The sequence below is a fragment of the Schistosoma haematobium genome, chromosome 2, assembly GCF_000699445.3.
Source record: "Schistosoma haematobium chromosome 2, whole genome shotgun sequence".
Classification (NCBI taxonomy): domain Eukaryota; kingdom Metazoa; phylum Platyhelminthes; class Trematoda; order Strigeidida; family Schistosomatidae; genus Schistosoma; species Schistosoma haematobium.
In genome coordinates, this window is record NC_067197.1 from 19,165,904 (window position 1) to 19,188,648 (window position 22,745).

Here is a 22,745-nt window from a genome sequence, read left to right on the forward strand (position 1 = left end):
TCCTCAACAAATATACTGTTGTATGTAGTCCGGAACGTGGCATCAACAATCAAAACGATAAATTGTGTCGCATATGTATTAGATGCTCCTTTGTACCAATATTTGTGTTCAAGTAAATAATGAGTAATGTTCGTAGGGATATTCTCTTTGGCTTCAACATACTTAACACTAACTGGATGAACTTCGCACTTGACGTTGATATTTTGACGGTAACTTGCTCTCGATTAAAATTTAGTGTAAACGCTTACATTATCACAGAATCGGAACGTTCTAACTCCAAATCATAATCATGACCACTATAACTCACTTTCACACATCATTGTAATGATATTACAGGTCTTAAAATGTGACGTCCCGCGACAAACAACGGTCATGCGGTAAGTAACATTTTTGGGACTTTTGTTCACTCAAGGTTTTGGAGTTTCTGGTTCTGAACGTTATAAGGTCAGGAACCTATGCAAAGCAACCATCTCAGAATCTATCAACAACAAGAAAAAACTCAGGACGATAGTAGTGTCTTTTTCAAACGACAATTTTTATGTATTAAAAGCAGAAAGTGATGCGTTCCTCTCACTATATCTATATGAAGACTCAGACATATTAAATGGAGTAGGTGTAGACCTTTTTCATATGGATAATATGCATGTATCCTTCCAAGTCCCAACTCTCGGAGGGTCGGGAGGAAGTAGAAGGCTCGCCTGACTAGACTTGGTTGTCTATCTAGTATAGAAGTTAAAAGACTGGAAATTTTATTCTGGATAATTTGCCTGGCTGCATTGAATCAGGTAATCTTTTGACTCCCAAACAGCAAGATTTTCCCAATGAATTTTTGTGCCAAACTAATCCATTAGTGGCAGGAGCAGACTTGGTGATAGGTCGAGATATAGGTCTGCTTATGAATAAAAAATATATATATATGTTTCGACAGTGGAGTTTTTATGGTGTTTCACCTGGGACACATTCAGATCTCCAAGTTGTACGGTGAACGTCTCTCGCGGGCTGAAACCGGAGCGTGAGAGTTAGTGAAACTTTGTCCGTACGGAAGCTCGTAAACGGTGACCCATCGCAGGGTACTACCTTAAGTCACACATGTTTCTTACTTTACGTTAACGAATTGTTGATCGCGCATATGTTATCATTACTCCTTTTCGTAAATAACGTTGCATGTGAAGGGTTGTATACAGCGACCTTGATAGGCTTGGAACCCAAACCAATCTATTTGAAATAGTCTGATGGTCAAGAAGTTGATGCCAAAAAGTTAAATCTGTAGTAGTAAATAAATTCCAAAAGCAAACATTTCTCCAATTTCTAGGACGAGAAGTGACTAAAGATGCCATAAGTATTCGGAGTTTGACAACTCTTTAACCATTTACACCTTTTATAAACGGAATATGACAACTTGGTAAAGTCGGAGGTTAGAAGCGAAGGGGTTCGAAGATATATTTGATATAATGTCGACATATCGAGAAGTAAATAATCTAAATTGACTACTCGTAGGTGACACGTAGCATGGCGTGCCCAATTGTGATCTGATGCAAATACATGAACGAGTGCCTTCAGCTAGGTGAGTTCCTAAAAACTTGTAGTTGGTGTCGTGTCGCGGTTGACTATGATCACCACTACAGGAAGACCACGTGTCAGTTACCAGGTTAGGCACCTCCGTAGGCCAAATATCAGAAAGCACTTAAAGGTCGTAGTTAAGATGTATTTGTTGGAGATCTCGTGGTATCGAAATAATACCGAGATGGTACAAAAATCCACAAGCGAGACTACTGAGCGTACGAGAGTTCGTGCAAGTTCACAAACAACGGAAGTGCTTTTTGGTACACTTAATCAAACAGGTACAGTAAAAGAATCACTGGTACAGTTGGCTGTGATAATAATTGTTTCCATTATGCCAATCGCATCCTTTATACTAAGGCGATCATTAACAAATATCGAAGACTTACAGAGCTATTGATCCTGGGAATTTATTTACCGCTACATTATCTTTATTTAGATATCGCATATCTTATTTAAGTATATCCACCCAATAAAAACTGTTTTTTGCACATGCAAGACTAAAAATCTCGACTGAACGAATCAGTTATTAGATTTCATTTTTCTCATCGAGCGGTCGACGACACGAACACTGTACCCAAACAAATTTTGCCAATCTTACGTTTGAGCAGGCACAGGATTTTTGACAAAAAACGTCTCTCAGAAATCATCACAGTTTAGTTTGGCTACTGTCCTTATTACCAATGACTAACGGTTGGTTGAATGTTTTATGGAAGGTTGAAGAGCAATTCGTTACCAGCTTTTGAATGTGTGAGTTACTTGGTAGGTTTGTACAATATGTTCTTATTTCAGGCATATTGCGGTCAGTATACATGTTTTTTGAACAGTGGGTAGCTAAAAATTCATACTGTCTTTTGCCAGCGTAATATACGACTGTTGTGAATCAAGGTATCTTAATAACGGACGATATGTTAAATAACCGATTGTGAACATTCCAGAGTTGCCATTTTCATGGAAATTTAAAGGAGACCCTACTTGGAATTTTTCGAAAGCTTTGGGCTACTAAAACTGAGGTCACTTGCTTTTGGGTTGGGGTACTTCCTGGTATGCAGAAACGTTCCCATTTTCCTTTATAAATCCATAGGATTTCCGCAGTTAGAATTATATTTTCGCTAGCTCCACGGTCATATGATAATTGTCCACTCCTCTCTTTAGAAATTTTAAGGTTTATTCAGTAGTGCTGGTTTATACCCTTACCTACTCAATATTCAATTATTTGATAATTGACAAATACCCACGAATAAGTAGACAATCTTGAAAAGAAGAAATATATTATGGTGACCGACAAGTTTCATCGATGTGTCAAAACTTAATTTTTCTGAATAATTCGGTATATTACATCAAAATTGTGTACCACGTCAATCAGGATAATGAGGAAAGATTATTGACAATTTATATTTAATTACACTGAATTACGTATTCAGACAACATGAAGAAGTTCAGTCATCGCATTTATAGGTGATAGTTATACAGTAACATTGGTTGATTTGTTTGTTACAGTTTGTAGTAGTCAAGGTACTCTGAATAAAGTGCAAAATCATAATTTATGACTAAACAATATAAATTCGAAAATTACCAATATAATGTGCAAAAGTGGTGCCAATTGGAAAAATGTGTAGTGTAATGAAGCATACTAAGCTTCTTAATTCACTTCATAGAACGTTGCCTCGATGAACGGTGTACACAATCAGACAAAAATGTGAACAAAGTACCCTTTTGATGACAGAGTTCATTTGGCAAGCATCTTTATAAATTTACTAAAATTGCAAAAGCCAAAGATTTGTATGCAACAGTTTATTTTTTTTGTCAGTAATGTTTACATATGTCAGTCAATTTAGTTTAGGGTGGTTGGAAAGGAAAAATAAACAATGATTGGTAATTTAAAGATTAGTCCAATTAATGAATTTGGATAATGCAGCACACAGTTTATCTGAATTAATTTAGGCAGTGATAAAATACACTGCAACAATTTTGAACATAACTTGTTAAGAGGCGCATATATTTAAGGATAAAATGTTAACTAGATAGATTGGGAAATTTATTCAGTTATTTGAACACAAACATTGGTAAAAGGGGGCACCAAATACATATACACCATACAATAACAATGAAAATTTTAAGAATTGGAGAATGAAGGGACAGTGTTCCAGCTCTCACACAAACTGAAAGATGAAATGTAGCACATATATATTTGATACCTTCTTGTAGCAATGTTTGTGTGTTTAAATAAATAAAAATCAATAAATGAAACATAACGACGGTTTGGATGATATTTGGGTTTTGGTGAACTACGAACTTTGATTTTTCACTAATGATAAACTTGTCCGCTTCAAAAGTTATAATAGTTACTAATTGAAATCTTCCTTTTAGCACAAAACCATTTGCGTCGGTTTCAGTCAGTCAGCTACAACGTAGGACCACGCACATGTATGCATCAGTTCAAGTTAACATACCTCATTAACACAACAAGATGAACATCAACTTCTTAGTGGTTACTTCAGTGTTATTAATATATAAAATAAAGATTGCATTTAAGAATATAATACAGAAGGAATTAGTTCGTAGAAAGAAAGGTATAAGGTAATTTTAATCTCACGGTTTAGGTGAAGACAAAGAGTGTATACACCTACACGATTGTGATGGATTCTGAGCCATGTCACACAGAGTCTCCAACCATTGGTTACGATAGTCACGCGGACCCCAACCAAGTAGTCTGCACCTACCAACATGGCCCGGATCAGGAGTTAGTGACCTCAAGAACTGATGCCACATTTTGGTTTGGCCTCCCCAGTCAGCATTGTGCGTCGTGGTAATCGCTGTTCAGGAACACGTAATACGTGACCCAACCACCTCAGTCGATGAAGATTCACAACCTCATCAACTGATTTACCACCATTCCATAATATTCTACATCTAACCTCACTATTACTTACTCGGTGATCCCAGCAGATGCTGGCAGTATTTCTAAGACATTTGTGGTCAAATAATAGTAGCTTGCAAATATCTTCTACTCTTAATGGCCGCGTTCCACAGACGCAGCTGTTCCCCTCTACCATGAGGACAGTTTCTACCGTATTACAAATTCCATGATCTTGAAAATCATGCCTCCCGAGTTAAGTGCAAGGATATCTTGTTTTTATTTCGAGTATTGTGATTGACTAGTTGGACGAGACGAAATTAACGCTAAACCATACCAATTAATATCCCTAGTCGGCCAGACTAGTGAGCTAGTTAATATCCATAATGACCTACAAAGATAACCCGCTATCACTGGCTTTTCTTTTTTGCTTGAATTCATTCTTAACATTCCTCTCTTCTATGGCAACTGAAGGGCTGCTATCGATATATCATTTACTTAATTAAGAAAAGTTGATAAGCTGGTTGATGAGACGGAGACTTGTCATCTAATGAAGTAGTTAGGTATTTCACGTATTCTCGACCATTTCCGAACTTAACATGTAATGTTGGCTGGGATAGGGAAAAGTTCGTGTTATGTCTTGTGGTTTTGTGCCGTATTATTGTATAACGTAATGATACCCTCAATTAGAGAACAGTAATTTATCGACCGGACCAATGATGCATAAAACCCATGCGAGCAGTCTAGAGTCTTTACCGGTCCTTCTACTTGTGTTTATTGCCAAAAATGATGAATATCAAATGCTAATTTTAGCATTGTTATTGTTTTAGATGACGGTGTATAACTTATATATATATGGAAAAAATGGTGATAACCTATTTTACCGTGAATGGACTCCAACAAAGCAAGGTGAATGTCCATCTGATAACGACTTGAAGTTGATGCGTGGTATGTTAATTGGTCTAAAAGGATTTTGTCAAAAAATTTCACCGTTGGACTACGAAATTAATCGTTTTTCTTACGTTACTAACACATATCGTCTTCATTTTTACGAAACCCCTACACTAATGAAAATTGTTCTTACCACTGACAACTCTTGTGCACCAATGAATGATGAACTTGAAGGGATATTTCAAATATATACAAAATACGTTTCACAAAACCCGTTAATTAAATCCGAAGGACCTATTAAAAGTCAGGTCTTTTCTGAAAAACTTGATCAATATGTTCAGAGTTTGCCTGTATTTAACAAATAAATAACTTTTTTCCAGTTGTTTCATTTTAGCTATTTTCACCTTTTCTGTTTCCGTTAAATCAATGATTTACTTCTTACAGGTTGTAATAGTGTTGTGATTGTAAAAGAGGGTTTAGCCACACAATGTTTACAGCTGTACGTACAAATCCATCAGATGGAGAAGTCATAGTAACTGACACATTAAATGCACCTGTTTCCACATGTATTACAAATGTTATCCCAAATTCTATCATATCAAGTGGAGTTGGCGAGGAGGATAACTATTTAACAGGTCATTTAATGGGTGAATACACTGGTCCAGTTGAATCCGTTTTACCTCGAGAATTCAGGCAAAGACTTCATAAACATTTTGCTAGAATCGAACGTGAATTTGAACGAGAGTATAGAAGGTTATATAGCGAAAACTTAGCATGTATGTAAACCAGTTTTATCTTTAATTTCACGCGTAGTGTTCCATTTTTTTCATAAATTATTTTTTGAACATATTTCATAGTGTCCCAGAGATAACATGGAATCTAGTAGTAACGTTTTGATTATTAGTATTTAGAAGTGAGACAACTTATCATTTTTAAGCTCTGAACGATTATCTAAGTTGATAATCTAGGTACATTTTTGTTGAATTGGCAAGTTTATTACGGGGATGACGGATATTTATTAATAATCAAGTCAATTAATATCGTTACTTACGGGCGGTTGTCAAGAATGAAATCATTTGTTGGTCGAAATAATCATATTTGAACGTTTCTACAAAGTAATCTTTAGAAACTAAGACCATTACCAGATAGGTTTATTTCTGCAAAAAAATAAACATTTGTATAAATCATACCTTTTAATCTTCGATATATCTAAGTGAATAACATTTATAAAATTAATTATGAAAGAATTTCAATTTTTCTCACATACCATCTACACATATATTGAATTACTTCAGTTTATGTTGCTAATAATAGAAGTCGTTTAGTGTTATGCTGTATATCCCTTCCCATGAATTTTAGTTGCATAGTAATACAAAATAGATTTATATGTTGCACCCAATTCCTGATTTGTACTCGTACCAATCAAGATTCCTTTGTTTGTTCAAATATCTTTTGGATCACCAATCTTCTAGAGCTAATATGCAACTCCGGCTAGTATTATTATCATTATTATTTGATCGCAAACATTGGTACAAGGGGGCACCAAATATATATGCGCCACACAAACTAATGAGAGTGGGAAGAGAAAAAAGAGGAAGGTAAGGAGCGTAAAAGAAAGGAAAGAAGAACAATAACGACCAGATTGGTGTAAGGCAGTGTAATAATAATAATAATAATAATAATAATAATAATAATAATAATAATGGGGGAAACGGAAAGGTACAACCAGAAGAAATCTTTCAGCTAAAGAAAATGCAATCACTTTTCTATGAAGAAAGTAAAAGAACGTTACAGCAGGATCACCACTGGTTTCTATTCTGAGCCATATCTGATAACGTCTCTAGCCACTGTGTCGCACCATCTCTTGACCCCAGCCTGGGAGTCGTGAAGGACCAACAGAACCCAGCCCGTTGCAGCTTTCTTTCATACCCCGACACCGTGTCATACGTTGACCACCTCTCCGCTTTTTCCAACCAGTCCCACCGTCAGCAAATAGTGCACGATGTGGAATTCTCTCGGACGACATTCGTAGAACATGTCCAAGTCACCGAAGTTGATGTTTCAAGATGGTGACACCAAGTGGATTATCGTCTCTGCTCCCGAACACACGATGCTGAACCTCTGCATTACTGACATGTAGTTGCCACTGGGTGTCAGCAATCCTTCGGAGACAACGATGATCAAACACAGAGAGTCATCTAACATCCTCAACTCGGAGAGGCCAGGTTTCACAAGCATAGAGCAAAACTGCTCTCACCGACGCGTTGTAGATCCGACCTTTTACAGCCAGACTAACACCATGAAGGCGCCAAAGATGGCCCAGATTGGCATAGGCCGCTTTGGCTTTCACTATATGTGTATTGATCTCATCATTCACGCCACCACCAGCATTTATGCAGCTACCTAGATACACGAACTTCTCGTCTACTTCTATATGCTCACTGGCTAGTAGAGTGGTCAGCACAATCATCGAAAACCATGTTGTTAGGTTAGGTATGGGTGTGAACCCTATTGTCATATTTTTGTTTAGTGTTTGTAAATTGCTACTTTTTGTAACAACACTTAAAAGAAAAGGGTAAGAGTAGTCAATAAAGACAAGATGTTAAATTTAATAAATCGGGCTTAAGTCAATAAACGGGATATTATTAAGAGGGATTTATAGATTTAAAAACTCGTTCCACATCGTTATCATTTATCGATCGTTGATTTCAGACTATCTGGACTTCGCCAATCAATGATAGCCTGTGTTTATCTCATATATCAGTTTGTCAACACAAGCTGCTTTTATTCTACTCGAAGTTTGATCGCTATTTTAATCCAAGTTAGATAGTACCTTTACTTGAGTAAAACAGCCTAACCGATTTAGGCTGTTTAAAGATCAGCTACCTTATCAATTTTTTTACTTTGTCATCCAAACTTCACCAAGAATTAGTAGTACATTCCTTATTTCTGGTGAAAGCGTAGGAACTCGGGTCTTTCTCGATAATGAGTTAAATTTTTAAAGTAGTAATCGGAAAATAAGTTGGTAATAGTGCTATGGAGTAAGTCCTAACAAATATTTCTACATATATTTGAATTTCTACATAAATGTTTGTAGGATTTGTTTGGCCAGTTTTGTAATTAGCTTAAAAATCAACAGATCGGTTTATTATTATTCAAATGATTTCATATTTCTTACACATATTTTCATCTCATTTGAATTGAATTATTCTGAGTGTTGTAAACATTTGTAAAATGTTCATTAATTTTAACTTTTCATCAGATGTTTAAAAACTTAAGTAACATTTAACTTTTTGTCGATTAAATATATTTTTCTTTCTATTCAACAGTGAATATCTTGGTGACTTATTTGTACTCTGTTTAATCTTACAGACTTAATTTATTCAGAATGAGATTAAAAAGGGAAAGTGATTTTCTTACAGTTTATCTCTTAACTTTTTAAAATCAATTTTGTTTTAGTACTCTATATTCGGTAGGATTTTTTTTTGGAATTTTACATTTTACAATTTCATAACTAGAAACAGTATTTATTCAAGTTTACTTGTTTAGTACAAATAAGAAAATTTTCATCAAATCAGTTGTTATTTTATTAGGATGAATCTGAACACATTTCTCATATATTAACTAATTTTAAATCTTAGCTTTAAAAAAAATTGTTTCTGTGTCTTCCATACATAGTTTTTTGCCTTTATTTTTCTCATTTTTGTTACAATATTAACATACACATATGTATACATAGAAACATATTTTATATAAATATTTAAATATACTTCTTAATTAATGCTATTTATTAAGGCTTACTTTTTTTGTACGTTTTCTACTCTTATTTAGTAACTCAATATATTCAGGAGTTCATATTTTATTATGATTATAGCTGAATCGATTTCGATTAAAAATAATTCTGTTGGAACACACTTATTATGTAAATTTTATTTTAAATTTTTAAGTACAAGAACGTTTGGAGAAATTTGAAGATGGTGATCATTCAGAAACAATAACCTTGGTAAAAAAATGTAAGTTTTACATTTTGATAAATTCTTTATAGTTCCATTAGTTTCCAAGAGGATACTTTCTTGTACTATGTTGTGTTTATTTTTATCTTTAAAGAAATCCATTGATGAAATAAGAGCCTTCGATTGTTTGCATAAAGTAACACTGACTAACAGACCCGTGATAATAACATTTGACCTGATTTGAATCCGTTACTGAGATAGAAGTAATAAATACAACTAAAGAGTACCGAGAACTGTTCTATGTCGTCTGAGTCTCCACAAGCAAGAGTCGTGGTGTCAGTAACACTATGTATAGTTTTGGCGGCAAGCGTAATGTCTGAGGTTTTATGTGGAACACTTTTGAAAACATTCTTGTCTACTAGTTTTCACACCAGCGTCCACCAAACAATCCTGTGCTCTATGTTCGGCGAATACTGGCCAACATAAAATTAAACTTACGACGGAATTTCGAAGCACTAAATTTCCTACAAGATACGTGACCCAAATGCTCTGGTACGGCCGAGGGTGGAGAGAGTTAGCTCTTCCTCTCGAAATGCTCTCACATGGCCACGCGTATAGAGCCACTGCCAGGGAAGTCCTACTTACCGCCTTCTCACGGCGGGGATGTTGTTTACGAAATTGTGAGGACGAAAAGGGAATGTCCGGCGCTTTAACCGGGTTGGTGGACACGGATGGCCCACCTAGGGGAACTGGGAAACCCTGATTCCAAACCAATGGTGTACATGGGCTCCAGTATCCTGAAGGAAAAAATGGCGTATGAACCAAGTGTTGATCACTGGCTACCATAGGACTGCATCTCATTACGTCGTTCCGTTGCTTTGTGAATCAGACCTTTAAGTCAAGGGCTCTGGGTGTGTCCTCTGAGAAAACTACCTGCTTCGGTTTTGGAACCCGGGCAGTATCACAGCCCTCACACAAATCAAGTGACTTGTGTGGCACATATGTATTCGGTGCCCCTTTCTACCAATATTTGTGTTCAAATGAATAAATAAATAACATGACCCAGACAAACACCAGATTTCGGGGTTGAGGGTTACATTCTGATCACACAATAGATTAAATTTCTTAAAAATATACGGTAAACAGAGTGTGTCTTATCATTGTTGAGTAAGACTACCGTTTCTTAACGACCTTCAAAATATGTGTATGAGATAACCGTCATGCTATAAATTTACTACTAGTTGAGTTTAAAACATTTGTGTCCTTCATATTTTGCATGTTGTACGGAAGGCGTTAAAACGTAATGGGGAAGCACAGAATGTTTTGTTCAGATTGTGAATGCACAGTTTTACTGTTACTGAACCTCGTCGTTCTGTAGTTAGTTGGGTTCCAATAAATTCCTATTTAAATGAAATATTTTCTATATAAATATTCAGAACGTATCTTGTATGCTTTGTTCTTTCATATAATTTTTTAGAATGTTACATTTTTTCACTTATTAGTAAGTAGGTTTCCTGTATATTAGTAATAAATATAACCATCTATTGAATGTGTTGTTGTCTATAAGCCCGGTGGACTGGTTTGTTAAGCTTTCATTGTTCTTCTGATCAACATTGACACATACTTCAAAGAGAAATGAGCTATTAGAATTTCTCTATGTCGATCTGAAAATTTGATTACTTGTTATCTATAACTATAATCTTTTGTCTGTTTTCTTTAACTTTTTTCTCTTCTGATCTGAAATATGACTTTATGGTTGTTGATAACTTCTTATTGACTGATAGATTTGGCTAATTTCGATTTGTCTGCTGATTGATGCTTGGTTGGAGTGCCAAGCTTTCAAAAATCCCCTTGTTTTTCTAATATTTCCTTTATCAAATACTTTAACGTTCTCTTGATCGAACTCATGTTCACAGTTATCTACATACATTGATGTTATAACGTTACGTTTTCCACGTGTACACGGATTGGACTTTAATTTGCTTTAGACGAGTATCTACATTAGATTCCCTCTCAGTGTCTATTCCACAGAGCTTCAACACAACTCAGATCAAGAACACGTGATTAGCCTGACTAAAACGTAAATATATTTCCACGCCCAAAGCCGACAACAGCTCTACACAACCCAACAACAATACAGTAATAATAAGGGTAAGAGAATATGTAACTCATCTAGCACCTGTCAGACTATCTACAACTCTGACTAAGCAAACAACCAATCATTATCGTCTTCGCCCACACGTCAATTGATAACAGCGAAACTATGTTGCATCGTTTAACAAATAACTGGTGTTCGTATAGACGTAGACGCAGAGGACAGCCACTTCGTCCTACATAATGTTTGTCACAGTTGTAGCAATTTATCTTGTATATGATCTCTGGCTTGTTTCAGTTGGTCGTTATGTCCTTTGGTTTGTGTTATATCCCGACGAGAATAATGAATGGTAAATGTTGCGATCTACTTATAAACTAATACTATACATGTATTTTTATTGTATAGTTGTTAAGTAACTAAACCACGTATATTCGTATTCCTCTTATTATAAGCTTTATTTTGACCCACAGACTTATCATACAATTCACTATTCTTAAGTTATGCCTAGTTTATTAATCACAGTTTCTCACAGTCATAGTCACATTTTGGCTTGGTCTTGTGCAAATGTTATTTTCTATTTCTGGTGTGATGTGGTCTGTTTGGCTCGTATATAAACCGATTATGTTTGAAATATATGATTTATATCGCGGTGGCTGAGATGTGTTCTGGACTTAACAGGCAAGGAAAAGGATCAATCGGGGCTCTAGGCCGTTCGTTCAGGTGCATGTGTCATTTGTTGGTCGTATAAGTCTGCGTATCTAAATTTGGCAATCATATTCGTGGTAATCGTATAAGTTAAGGATATAACAGTTTGCATAAAATTGTTTGCAGCAATTTTATTTGCATATGGGCTACACTTATTCTTAGTCGTCTTAATAATCTGTTATTGGTCCCAGAGATGTTCTTAATGTAGTGTAAAACTATTCGTCCGCTGATCTTTGTTGTTGGTTGTGTGTTAACCGTCGGTTCCATAAAGATTCTTTGGTGAAATTTTGTAGATAGCTATTTTTTCGAAATAAATCCATTAAGTATCTTCTTTCATTTCTCTACTTCTCATGGTAGTTAAGTAGGCTTTTTATTATGTCGGTTTGGGCAGCCGAATAGTGTCATTAGACCTCATATTTCGAGTGTGACTCGCGCCCAAGTACCTTGTAAATTATTAGAGTAATAAATTACTTAAGTGAATTGGCGTATCATTAATTTAAAAATATATTAGATTGATGCTTAACCATGAAGCCATTCATTGTCAAACTAGGTGATATATTTGATCGAAATTTCGGAGAACAGTAAACTTTATCTTCCTCGACAATTCATGTACCATTTTTTCTTAATGATTGTAAATATGAATAGTTATACTGGAAAGTAGTTTCATCTCTGGTTGAGTATGCATTCCAGTCTTTTGTTTTGGTAACTTACGCTTTGAAATTTCATCCATTTGTTCTTTTACCCTAGTAGTCAGTATATAAAGTCTTCGTAAATATGTTGATCGACTGTCAAGTTACAAACACAGTAAGCTTTTGATAAACGTCTAACCTTGAATAAAATAGTAAAAGACTAAAATATTCACCAGTAATGTCCCTCTTGTTGCTCACAAGATCGCCGTAATTTATGGTGGTTTAGCATGCAAACATTTACACTACGGTAAAAATAGGTAAAGGTTCAGTGAATATACGTTAGAATTGCTAATTTCATCAAACCTTTTTTAGATATAAATCTTGTAGATCTATAGTTTTGTTTGTCGAAGATTCACTTTTATGTCAGAAGATTTATTCCCTTTTTCAAAGATTGTTTGTAGTTTCAGTCGTTAATTTTTAAAACTTCATGTTAATACTTTTGTCCACTTCTTACGTAGTGGGGGCAAGTATGCTGTCACAGCGTATCAAACAACAATATAAACAATCCACATCTCGTCTAGTTTCAAGTCTTCGTCAATCTACAGGTCATTCTTCCAGTAATATAGGTCAAGGATGCACATATTCGGTTACCCAACCAGGAATAACAACTACAACTTGTGTTGGTGTAACTTCAAATACTCTTTCTGTTGCCGTCAATAGTTCGTTAAATTATTCAGGGAATATTGCTTTGCCTAGTGGTGGTAGCACAACTGGACATGGGACAGCCATTTTTGCTGGAAGCTTTTCAGGACACAATGGAAATTTCCAGTTGATGAATCGAGTGGCTGGACATCGAGATGGTATATGGGAGGTTACTTCATTCAGGAGGTTTATTGCGACTGCATCTGCTGACAATACTGCTCGTCTTTGGATTAACGATGGTCAATTAAAGTAATAAGATATGGTGATTATATTTAACTTTAAATACATCTATTGTACACATTGATCATTTAATAGTATTCCTATCATTGTTGCTTTGCAATTTTGAATTTGTGTTGTATGGTATTGTTTATAGATGTATAGCGCATGTTACTATATAATTGGGTGGAGAACTGAGACTTTTCTACTTATGTCTATTTCATTATCGAATCCTTCGACAATACAAATCGGTCCCAAGTTTGAGTTTAGAAATACATTAGCCTGAATTTGATCGAATATGATTCATGGGTTAGTCGAAAGAAATAACGTTCATTTTTAGAATTATGCACAAGTTAACAAGTGCGTAAACAAACAGTTAAATCAATTAGAAATTTAAGTTTTCAAATGTAAATATTAACAAGTTGATGGATATCATTGATCAAGTTAATGTGGCATATATATATACAATATGTCCTGAATCGTTCATTGTTTAAGTTACTTCTTATATTAGTGTATTTTATTATGGGGCTCCTCAGTAGTGGTCATCCACGACCCCACAACTAGGAATCAAACCTGAAACCTTCGACCTTGTGGAAGAACCACTTAGCAATACCTAATGATGCACAATTCTAGCTTCAATCAATCCATGATATTGCCCAACCATCTTTCATCGGTCTCGCTGGATATCCTTTTCACACTCGGAATGGTTCTGGGTTCTCTTCTCGGTTACGGGGTCGTGAATGCACACTGTTGAGGAGCCCCATAGTAGAAGGAAATGGCTGCACAGTGCTTTCATACTTTTACTGGTTATCATAGGTTGATTCGTGATCTTAATGAAATCCGATAACCTCCCCAACCCTAAACTGACAATTCTGTTTTGTATTTGATCTTAAGATTATGTACGAATATCTAATCACTAAGTATAGATACTTAATAGAACGTAAGGTCACTAGTGTTTCCGAATTTTATGTATAATTTTAGTATATGCACTCAGATATGTGAAAATATTTTACATTTATTCTATGGTGTCACTTGTTTAATTAGTCATTTAATATTCAGATGCTAGATATACATTGAAAGGTCATTTCATGTGCTTTAATCTTTGCATATAGATAATATTTTTAGCTTAATCATTATGACAAAAATCACCCCAGTTTCAGGTATTAACTTCCACTTTTTATTCGAACAACATTGTAGTAGGGTTTCATCATCATGACTCTGATAACTCTATATAAATATATTCATCCCTTTCTTACAAACATTTATGTGATCTTATAACGAAATTTTTCTCTCCATTTTTAAAAAATTATTTATTTTAGTTGTTTATTAGTCTATATGGGTCATTCAGGTTCAGTAAACTCTGTTCGATTTCGAAATAAAGACAGTTTAATGTTAACATCTAGTGGAGATGGAACTGCCCACCTTATTCGTTTGCCATTTGATTTAATAACTAAAGCTGCAACTTCACTTACAAGTGGAAACACATCAGGAGCTGCATTGGATGCCGTTGCCTCGGCTCTTGCTTCAGAAACTGCTGGAACAAGTCCTATGGGTTCGGGAATGAGTACAATTTCAGGTTCGTGATATTTTTATAGTTGGAATCTTTTTTACGCTAAACAATAACTAAGTGATAATAAGAAATTTAGTGTTACTGTGTAATAGTTTTGTGGTGCTCTTGGGAGACTTTGATTGTTTAACCAACTTAATGAATGTCAACTCTAGACAGAAGTGGACTTCTTTCATTCCTTCACAAATATCATACCCAAGTACGTCTTTCTTGATGATCTTATTTATTGCTACATTTGAAGCGAAAGTTAATAATGATATTCTCAAACTAATTCAGCCCACAGATCGTTTAATCTACTTCAAATATGCAGCTACTTAGATGAACTTAATAAATATTGTTTGGATATTTGTGGTACATATCCTAAATGTTTTATTTTGACAGTTATAACGTTATTTAAAGGTGGTCAGCCAGTTCACGTAATTATCTGGCTACTTTAGTTTTCATGATAAGTAACGTGATAGTTTTGCTTACTTGTATTATTCGCACTTCAAGTTTATTGTTCCTTCCAGCGTAATACTTCGACGTGTACAGATTCATTGCTACGCTAAATTTTTGTAGATTAAGACTAAGATTTCCCGTATTTGAAACACTGATAATATAACTTGAATTTTGGGCATAATTTTTGTAGCATGACTGACTTGAGAAAAAACAAAATATCCTAAATGTCCATTATCTGTGTTGGCTGTCTTGGGGACGTGTGCATTTTTTGACTGTAGCAACCAGTCAAATTAGTCTTAAGACTTGACACTACTGTTACTTTTATGAGTAGTTTAGAACTTTATGCTCCAAAAAGCTTCGTACCGTATGGATTGATCTTATCGTCAGAGGGCTGTAACATTCTAATCTACGTTCGTTTCTAGTTGGTAAGTTCAAATAATGTCTAGACTCTACCAACTAAACAACTTTTAGCTATAGGCTTAAGCTGTTCAGCTACTCAGTTTTTGAGATATTCAATTTGCACATTTTAGATAATGTAATATCCTTTTCTATCTATCTTTTAAAATGTAGGAACTGCTATCAAGTCAGGGATTGATCCGGTTGGTTCGTATGATTCAGATGAAACGATGAATTTATTAGTTGGTTCTACAGAAGAAGGTAAATCTAATAACTAATCTTATTTTTGTTCTATTTTTAACCTCATTCAAGTGTATTGCATAAAATTACTTTTTTCTTCGTTAATTGAATTTAAATATTTTTTGTTGTTCTGATCATTTAATGGTAAAGATCCTCCAGTTCGCATTGCCGCTATCCCACCTATCGCTGTTCGACATCCTCACGCAATATTTCAGTCTGCAAACTTATATTTATCATCATCTGGTACAGTTTGGAACTCTACTGGTGCTTCAGGATGCAATGTTATCGACTCATCACCTTTATCTGCTGCTGATTTTGTTTACGGACGAGAACAGTTAGTGACAGCATCGTGGGATCGTCTAGGTAGAACATATGATCTTGCAACTGGACAAGAGCTAGAATCACTTACGGGACATGATGATCATTTGACAGATGTACGTTGTGAACCAGGTGGGTTTCCTGTTGTTGTCACGTCGTCAAGGGATTGTACATTTCGTTTGTGGGATTTTCGTCAACCAGGAATGCGGGTTCATGTTCAACAGGCCCATAGTCAGTAAGTTATCTTTCATATTTCAAATACATACTCTGTTTCGTTGATCTAATTTACTTGACTTCATTTTTTATGTTTATGTTTTTTGATTTTCTTTTCATATTTTCATACTCTTTATAAAACAACAGAACAGTTTCAACCACACAATTTCTGGCACCCGGTTCTCCTGAACGTCTTATAAGCGCTGGTGCTGATAGGTTTTGTCGTATTTGGGACTTGAGACAAAGCCGTGGTCCAGTTGTTAGCATTAGAACCGATGCAGCAATCAATCGCTTGGGCTTGTCTGGTTATGGACCAAGTGTATCATATCAGCCAACAGAAACAATTAATCCTGCTCCAACTGTAATTGGATCGTCTTCCAGTGAAGCTCCATCTCAAGCTGCTCAACATGGGTCTGTGTTAAGTACTTCAGTTCATAATCCTTGTCCTTCCAGTTACCCCAAGTATATTGCTCTACCGCTGGTCAATCGAGGAATAAAGCTACTTGATGTAAATGGCAACAGAATTGGTCGGTTAACTAGATCGTCACATGTGAGTTTCGATTATTTGCGTTTACGAAGGAGTAGTATTCCTTTTATTAATTAGCGTTTGAAATTTCCTTCTAAATTTTGTTACTATAGCTTTTTCAGCTAATTTCTTGTGTTATGTTGTTATTCTTATTGTTTTCACTGCAAAATTTCGAGGATATGAATCTTTTGAAAAGTTTCGTCTTATATAGTGTTTCCAGTTAACGGACTACAGTTATCATGTATTTTTTTAAACTGATATCAGTTAAATTGTTTTAAATCCTATCCCTTTTTAATAAGTGTGAAATGAATGCAGTAAGTTGGAAGTAATTTTCCTTGTCAGCTGTCTTCAACATAAAACCTAACACTAATGTTAGTCGATCCAATTCGCTACACTTTAAATCAGTACAGCAAGAAGAAATCAAAAAGGTGAAAACCATAAGATTAGAAATACCATCGAAAACAATTGAAGTCTGGACATCGTGAAGCACATTTTAAGAGAACCAGATCGATGAATAAAGTATCAGAAATGGATTAACTCGAGATTTAGAGAAATGTAGCAGATGATTTTAGGTGAACCATTATGATTAATTTTGCCCCATGTTGCCTAACCAAAAAACTGTTAATTACGAGTACCATAGGTCTTAACCGAGAAATCTCCACTTATCGACATAGCCCAGATCGTCAGTTAGTGTCTTTATGTATTAATGCCATTTTTTGGTCTGGCCACGTTTAACCTCTTTCTAACCTACTTCTGTCAGATAGTATGACGCATTGGTCCAATCAGTGGTCAAACATATGTAATTGTCTGGGGAAAGTATATTCTCTGAACTGAGGCTCTAAAAGACTCGTCTAAGTGTTAGTCTGACTCTAATGGTAGTTAGCATAGTATGGATTAATAGTGCTAAATGAATTCACAAGTAGTTTATGTCTGAGGGATTCAGTATATTATTTAGAGTCAACGGAATAGATTATGATAAATATTAGTAGTCACTTTTTAAGCACTTTTGAAAATGAAAGCAAGTAATTTCTCTAATGTCATGTTTAAAAATCAATACTTCTAGGATTTTTATTAAACTAACGAGTGGTTAATATATTCGAGGTCCATTATATTTGTTCAAGTTTGATCAATCAAATAAAATGATTAGTTATGTTGCCTAGTTTATCATATATTTGTTGTATTATGCACATATTTTTATTTGAGTATTGTTTTAGTAATATTGTTGATATTTTGATCATTCTTCGTAAAAATAGCATTTTGAAATCTCAACTGACATATAATTTTACAAACATTCATTTATCAAGTGGCTACAAAAATATTATAGAATAAAAACGATATTTCGAACTTTGTTCTAATTATTAATATTTTGTGTTTAAAACATTTCTTGATGTACAGGGTCATTCTCGTATGGTAACTTGTGTTGCATGGGCAAATGAAGGTGTTCACAATCTCTTCTCAACTGGTTTTGACGGTCTCTTATTAGCTTGGCAAATTCACATTGGAAATGTTTAGTATATAAATCTTTGAAATCTATTCTTTTACTGCAATAATTCGTCGACTTCAGTATTATGGTGGTTTTCTATTTCATGATATGATGTCATATGTGTATGGCTATACCTTTTACACTTTGTAAATACACTTTACACATATGTAAGATATCAACTACCTGTCTACTCATGTTTTCATAATGACAATAACTAATTTTCGTTTTTTTTCAAAGTAGTAATTTTCTCTTTATCTCATTTTCTTCACGTTACTGTGTCGTTATTAGTTGTCTAAAATATTTTCACTAGGAATGGTCAAGTCAATCTATTACTATTGTCTTCAATGTTTATTTGATCATCATTATTATTATTATTATTATCTCTACTATTCATTTTGTTATTACTTGTCTGCGAACAGATTGACTTTATATTTATTACTTATAAGGGTGTAAATATGTATTTATGGAATGTTTTGTTAGTAAAACAGATTGTTTTCAATATAAACAGATCAGTTATATATAATTTTAATCTCGCGGTTTAAGGGAAGACAAAGAGTGTATACACCTACACGATTGTGATCAATTTTGAGGCAGGTCACTCGGTCTCCAACCATCGGTTACGATAATCACGCGGACCCCAACAAGGTAGTCTGCATGTACCAACATGGCTAAGACTAGAGGTTAGTGACTTCAAGCACTGACGCCACTTTTTGGTTTGGCCACCCCTAACTTTCTTCCAACCATCTCCAGCATTGCACATCGTGGTAATCGCTGTTCAGGCATACGTAATACGTGGCCCAACCATCCCAGTCGATGAAAATTCACAACCTCATCAACTGATTTACCACCATTCCATTATACTCTACATCTAACCTCACTATTACTTACTCGGTGATCCCAGCAGATGCTGGGAGTATTTCTAAGTCATCTGTGGTCAAATAATAGTAGCTTACGAATATCTTCTACCGTTAATGACCATGTCTTGCATCCGTAAAGTAGAACAGGACGAACTGCCTTAATTGAATTCAGGTTTACTTCGATAAAATCTAACTGTTCGTTTTTGTTGATAGTTGTGCAAAATTGTTCTGTTTCATTTCCGATTCACAAAGTGTTCCTAATATTTTCCTTTTGAGACTTTATTACATGCCAGTAGATTTTTCTTCTTCAGTCATGGGCGTTAGCTCTGAAATACGATCAATCCTAAGGGGCTGTAGCCTGTCGATATTAGTTAAAATTGATAAAGCTGTTCTAATTAGAAACAACATTTGTTTTAACACATACTTTTTTGGAATGAGGAGCTGTACTGAGACTCTGTTATAAGAAGTACGTAGTTCGGCAAAGCCAATTTATAAACTAAATCCTAAGAAAATCATCTTAATTGGTTTGAACCGTGTTTTAAAAGTAATATAAAATTAGTGTAAAACATGACAATAGGCAGGAGGAACGTATAATAGCTTCTGGAAGTTAAAAAGTATTTACTTAATCCATATGCATAACATTCAATCATCTATTTGTATCTGTCGGTGTGCTCTGTAGTCTGAACCATCTCATCTGGCCCTCAAGTGTTCTCCCAACTTCGTGCTTCCGATTCACTGAAACTTTACAAATATATTCTTCTTTTTAAACTCTTCACTCCGTTTGACAACTGTTGCAACTTCGAAGCCAAGTTTTGCTAAACACTACTTACTAACAATCTTGCGAGTAGTGTCCAGTATAGGAGCACTGTTTGTTACCTTGTTGCTCTTCTCTTGATTAGATTAAGTTAATTCAACAGTTAATCATCACCGATATTTTTGTTTATGCGGATAAAGGTATCATACAATTGAAAATGATCCACTCCCAATGTTTATGATTTATGGACCAACGGGGATTTAGCTAATTTGTGAAGCCGTAACAAAATTTCGTACTAAATCCTTTATGTCATTTACAAATTTTTGTTTGATTATACCAAGTGTCAAATGAATTTGAAGCATAGTTAGAAGAATACTTATTCGATCTATCATTGAGTTGATGAAGACCCGTGTTCTAGTAAGTTCAATAGACAATCCTGAATGTGATCATCTATTTTAGGTCACACTACATTTTGGAAATTTCTTCGAGAGACGTCAACATACTTTAATTAGCATAAATCAGTTTTGGATTATGGTAAGATAACTGTCAAACTATGGTTAGTGAATACCAAATAAAACTAATTTACTGACGAAACTTCAAGAATTATAAGCTGATTATCCATGCTTCTTTGGTTCAGTTCATTTAGTGGTTGGTAAAAAATACAAAATGAAACACATTTTACTAAATTGTCTCAGCAGTAAGAACTGCATTAGTCAAATATAACGCCAATGAAGTCAGTAAAAATTAATCATCTTTCTGTTATCTAGCTTAGTAGAATTCACGTTTATGATAAACTAAACTCCATACAAACAAGTGGAGTTAATAAAGTCACATGATAGACCAATGCTTGTCAGATGCACACTTTAATGGTTAGTTGAATTAATCAACTAAGTTGTTGTCCAAATAATCTCTGTCTAGGTTATTCCTTCTGCTTATTAATCCGCATGAGCTATTTGGTACTAAAACTCCATGTTTTAGTTATTTTTCTTGTGTTTAGTTGCGTCAGTCGTATATGAATTTTATTTTACCCAAAAAAATCGGAATTTTTATATACACATGCGTTGGTTATAAAGATATTCACACTAAACTTATGAAACATGTTAGACTATGACGAGCTCACATTTATTCAAGGTTGGAAATGAACCTAAAAGTTTGCTTTCAATATTGTGAGCTTTTGTGATATAAGCAAGTACAGTTTTAGGTTCATATATGATAAAGTATTATGCCGATTTGACTGTATTTTACATATTGGTCTTAAATCTATTAAAATTTTTGTGAATGAAACTAGGCAGGGTACGTTCGATCAATGATCTTATAAATAATTTTGCCGTTTGTAATTCTAAATCCATACATATTAATCTTGACTTAGAGTAGGATCGTCTGGATTTGGGAAGTTTTATTACATTTCCTCAGGATTGCTCTAATGAAATAGAACCTGCTGTTATACATCAAGAAATTTTTTAATCAAGACCAAATTAATTGCCAGTTTCTTTTCATCAGGAACAAATTGACCCTATCTTGAACAATTTTTTCCAACTTTGTTGGAATGAATTATGTAGGAAGAAAGTTCAGCTTATATTGTTATTGTTATATATATATATATATATATATATATATATATATATATATATATATATATATATATATATATATATATCCGGTTTTTAATGATATTGTATGATTGTTCATTTGGCGTTCTGAGTACCGACACATGCGGACGTGGTTTATTTCACTTCAACCACGCGAACAATTGGTCATCAATAATCTCATTATTTTATCTATTTATTATCGTACATTAACGCAGACTGATTATTTAACGTCCTGCTCATGAAAAAACCAGGCTCACTGATTATTAAATGCTCCTACCATAAAGTTGACTATGATATTTAACTTGACGATATCTTATCTGATTAATGTTTGATTTTAGAAATCAGTAAATGAGTAGTCACAAAACCCTGCTTCAGATATTTCCAGACAGATGATTTTGTCGATCGACTGAATTTCTTTCTCTAACTCGTATTAAGATTCTTATGTTATATACATTAGTTTGATCCATAGTCTATATATATCATTTTACTGGAAATTAGCATCAACATGAAATATAGCAATTCATTATCAGTCATGTTTAATAATTTATGCGTAAAATGTTACGTGATGACAAAACGTAGTGTGCTTGTGATCAAATTGGGGGTTATATATGTATCAATCCGCAGTTGTTAATAAATTGAGTAATTTCGGAAGTGCCATAATCCTTCTCACACATTTCAACGACTTGACAACACATAACTACTTGTTACATTCAGTAGTATAATCTCCTCAAAAATTTTCCAAATATATATGTATAA

General features: G+C 34.5%; 1 protein-coding gene across 2 annotated transcripts; it reads left to right on the forward strand.

The window, feature by feature from the left end:
* The first annotated feature begins 2,283 nt into the window (after nt 1-2,283).
* On the forward strand, nt 2,284-19,307 carry TRAPPC1 (Trafficking protein particle complex subunit 1). Of its 2 annotated transcripts, none has more exons than XM_051214530.1 (10): nt 2,284-2,322; nt 2,353-2,604; nt 5,248-6,084; nt 9,256-9,321; nt 13,209-13,641; nt 14,928-15,184; nt 16,184-16,270; nt 16,400-16,802; nt 16,928-17,330; nt 18,702-19,307. In XM_051214530.1, the coding sequence occupies exon 3, from the start codon at nt 5,248-5,250 to the stop codon at nt 5,671-5,673; it is 426 nt and encodes a 141-aa protein (XP_051067719.1). In that variant the 5' UTR covers nt 2,284-2,322; nt 2,353-2,604; the 3' UTR covers nt 5,674-6,084; nt 9,256-9,321; nt 13,209-13,641; nt 14,928-15,184; nt 16,184-16,270; nt 16,400-16,802; nt 16,928-17,330; nt 18,702-19,307. Both variants share the same exon structure in this region, with proteins under 2 accessions (XP_051067719.1, XP_051067718.1).
* Nucleotides 19,308-22,745: the final 3,438 nt, after the last annotated feature.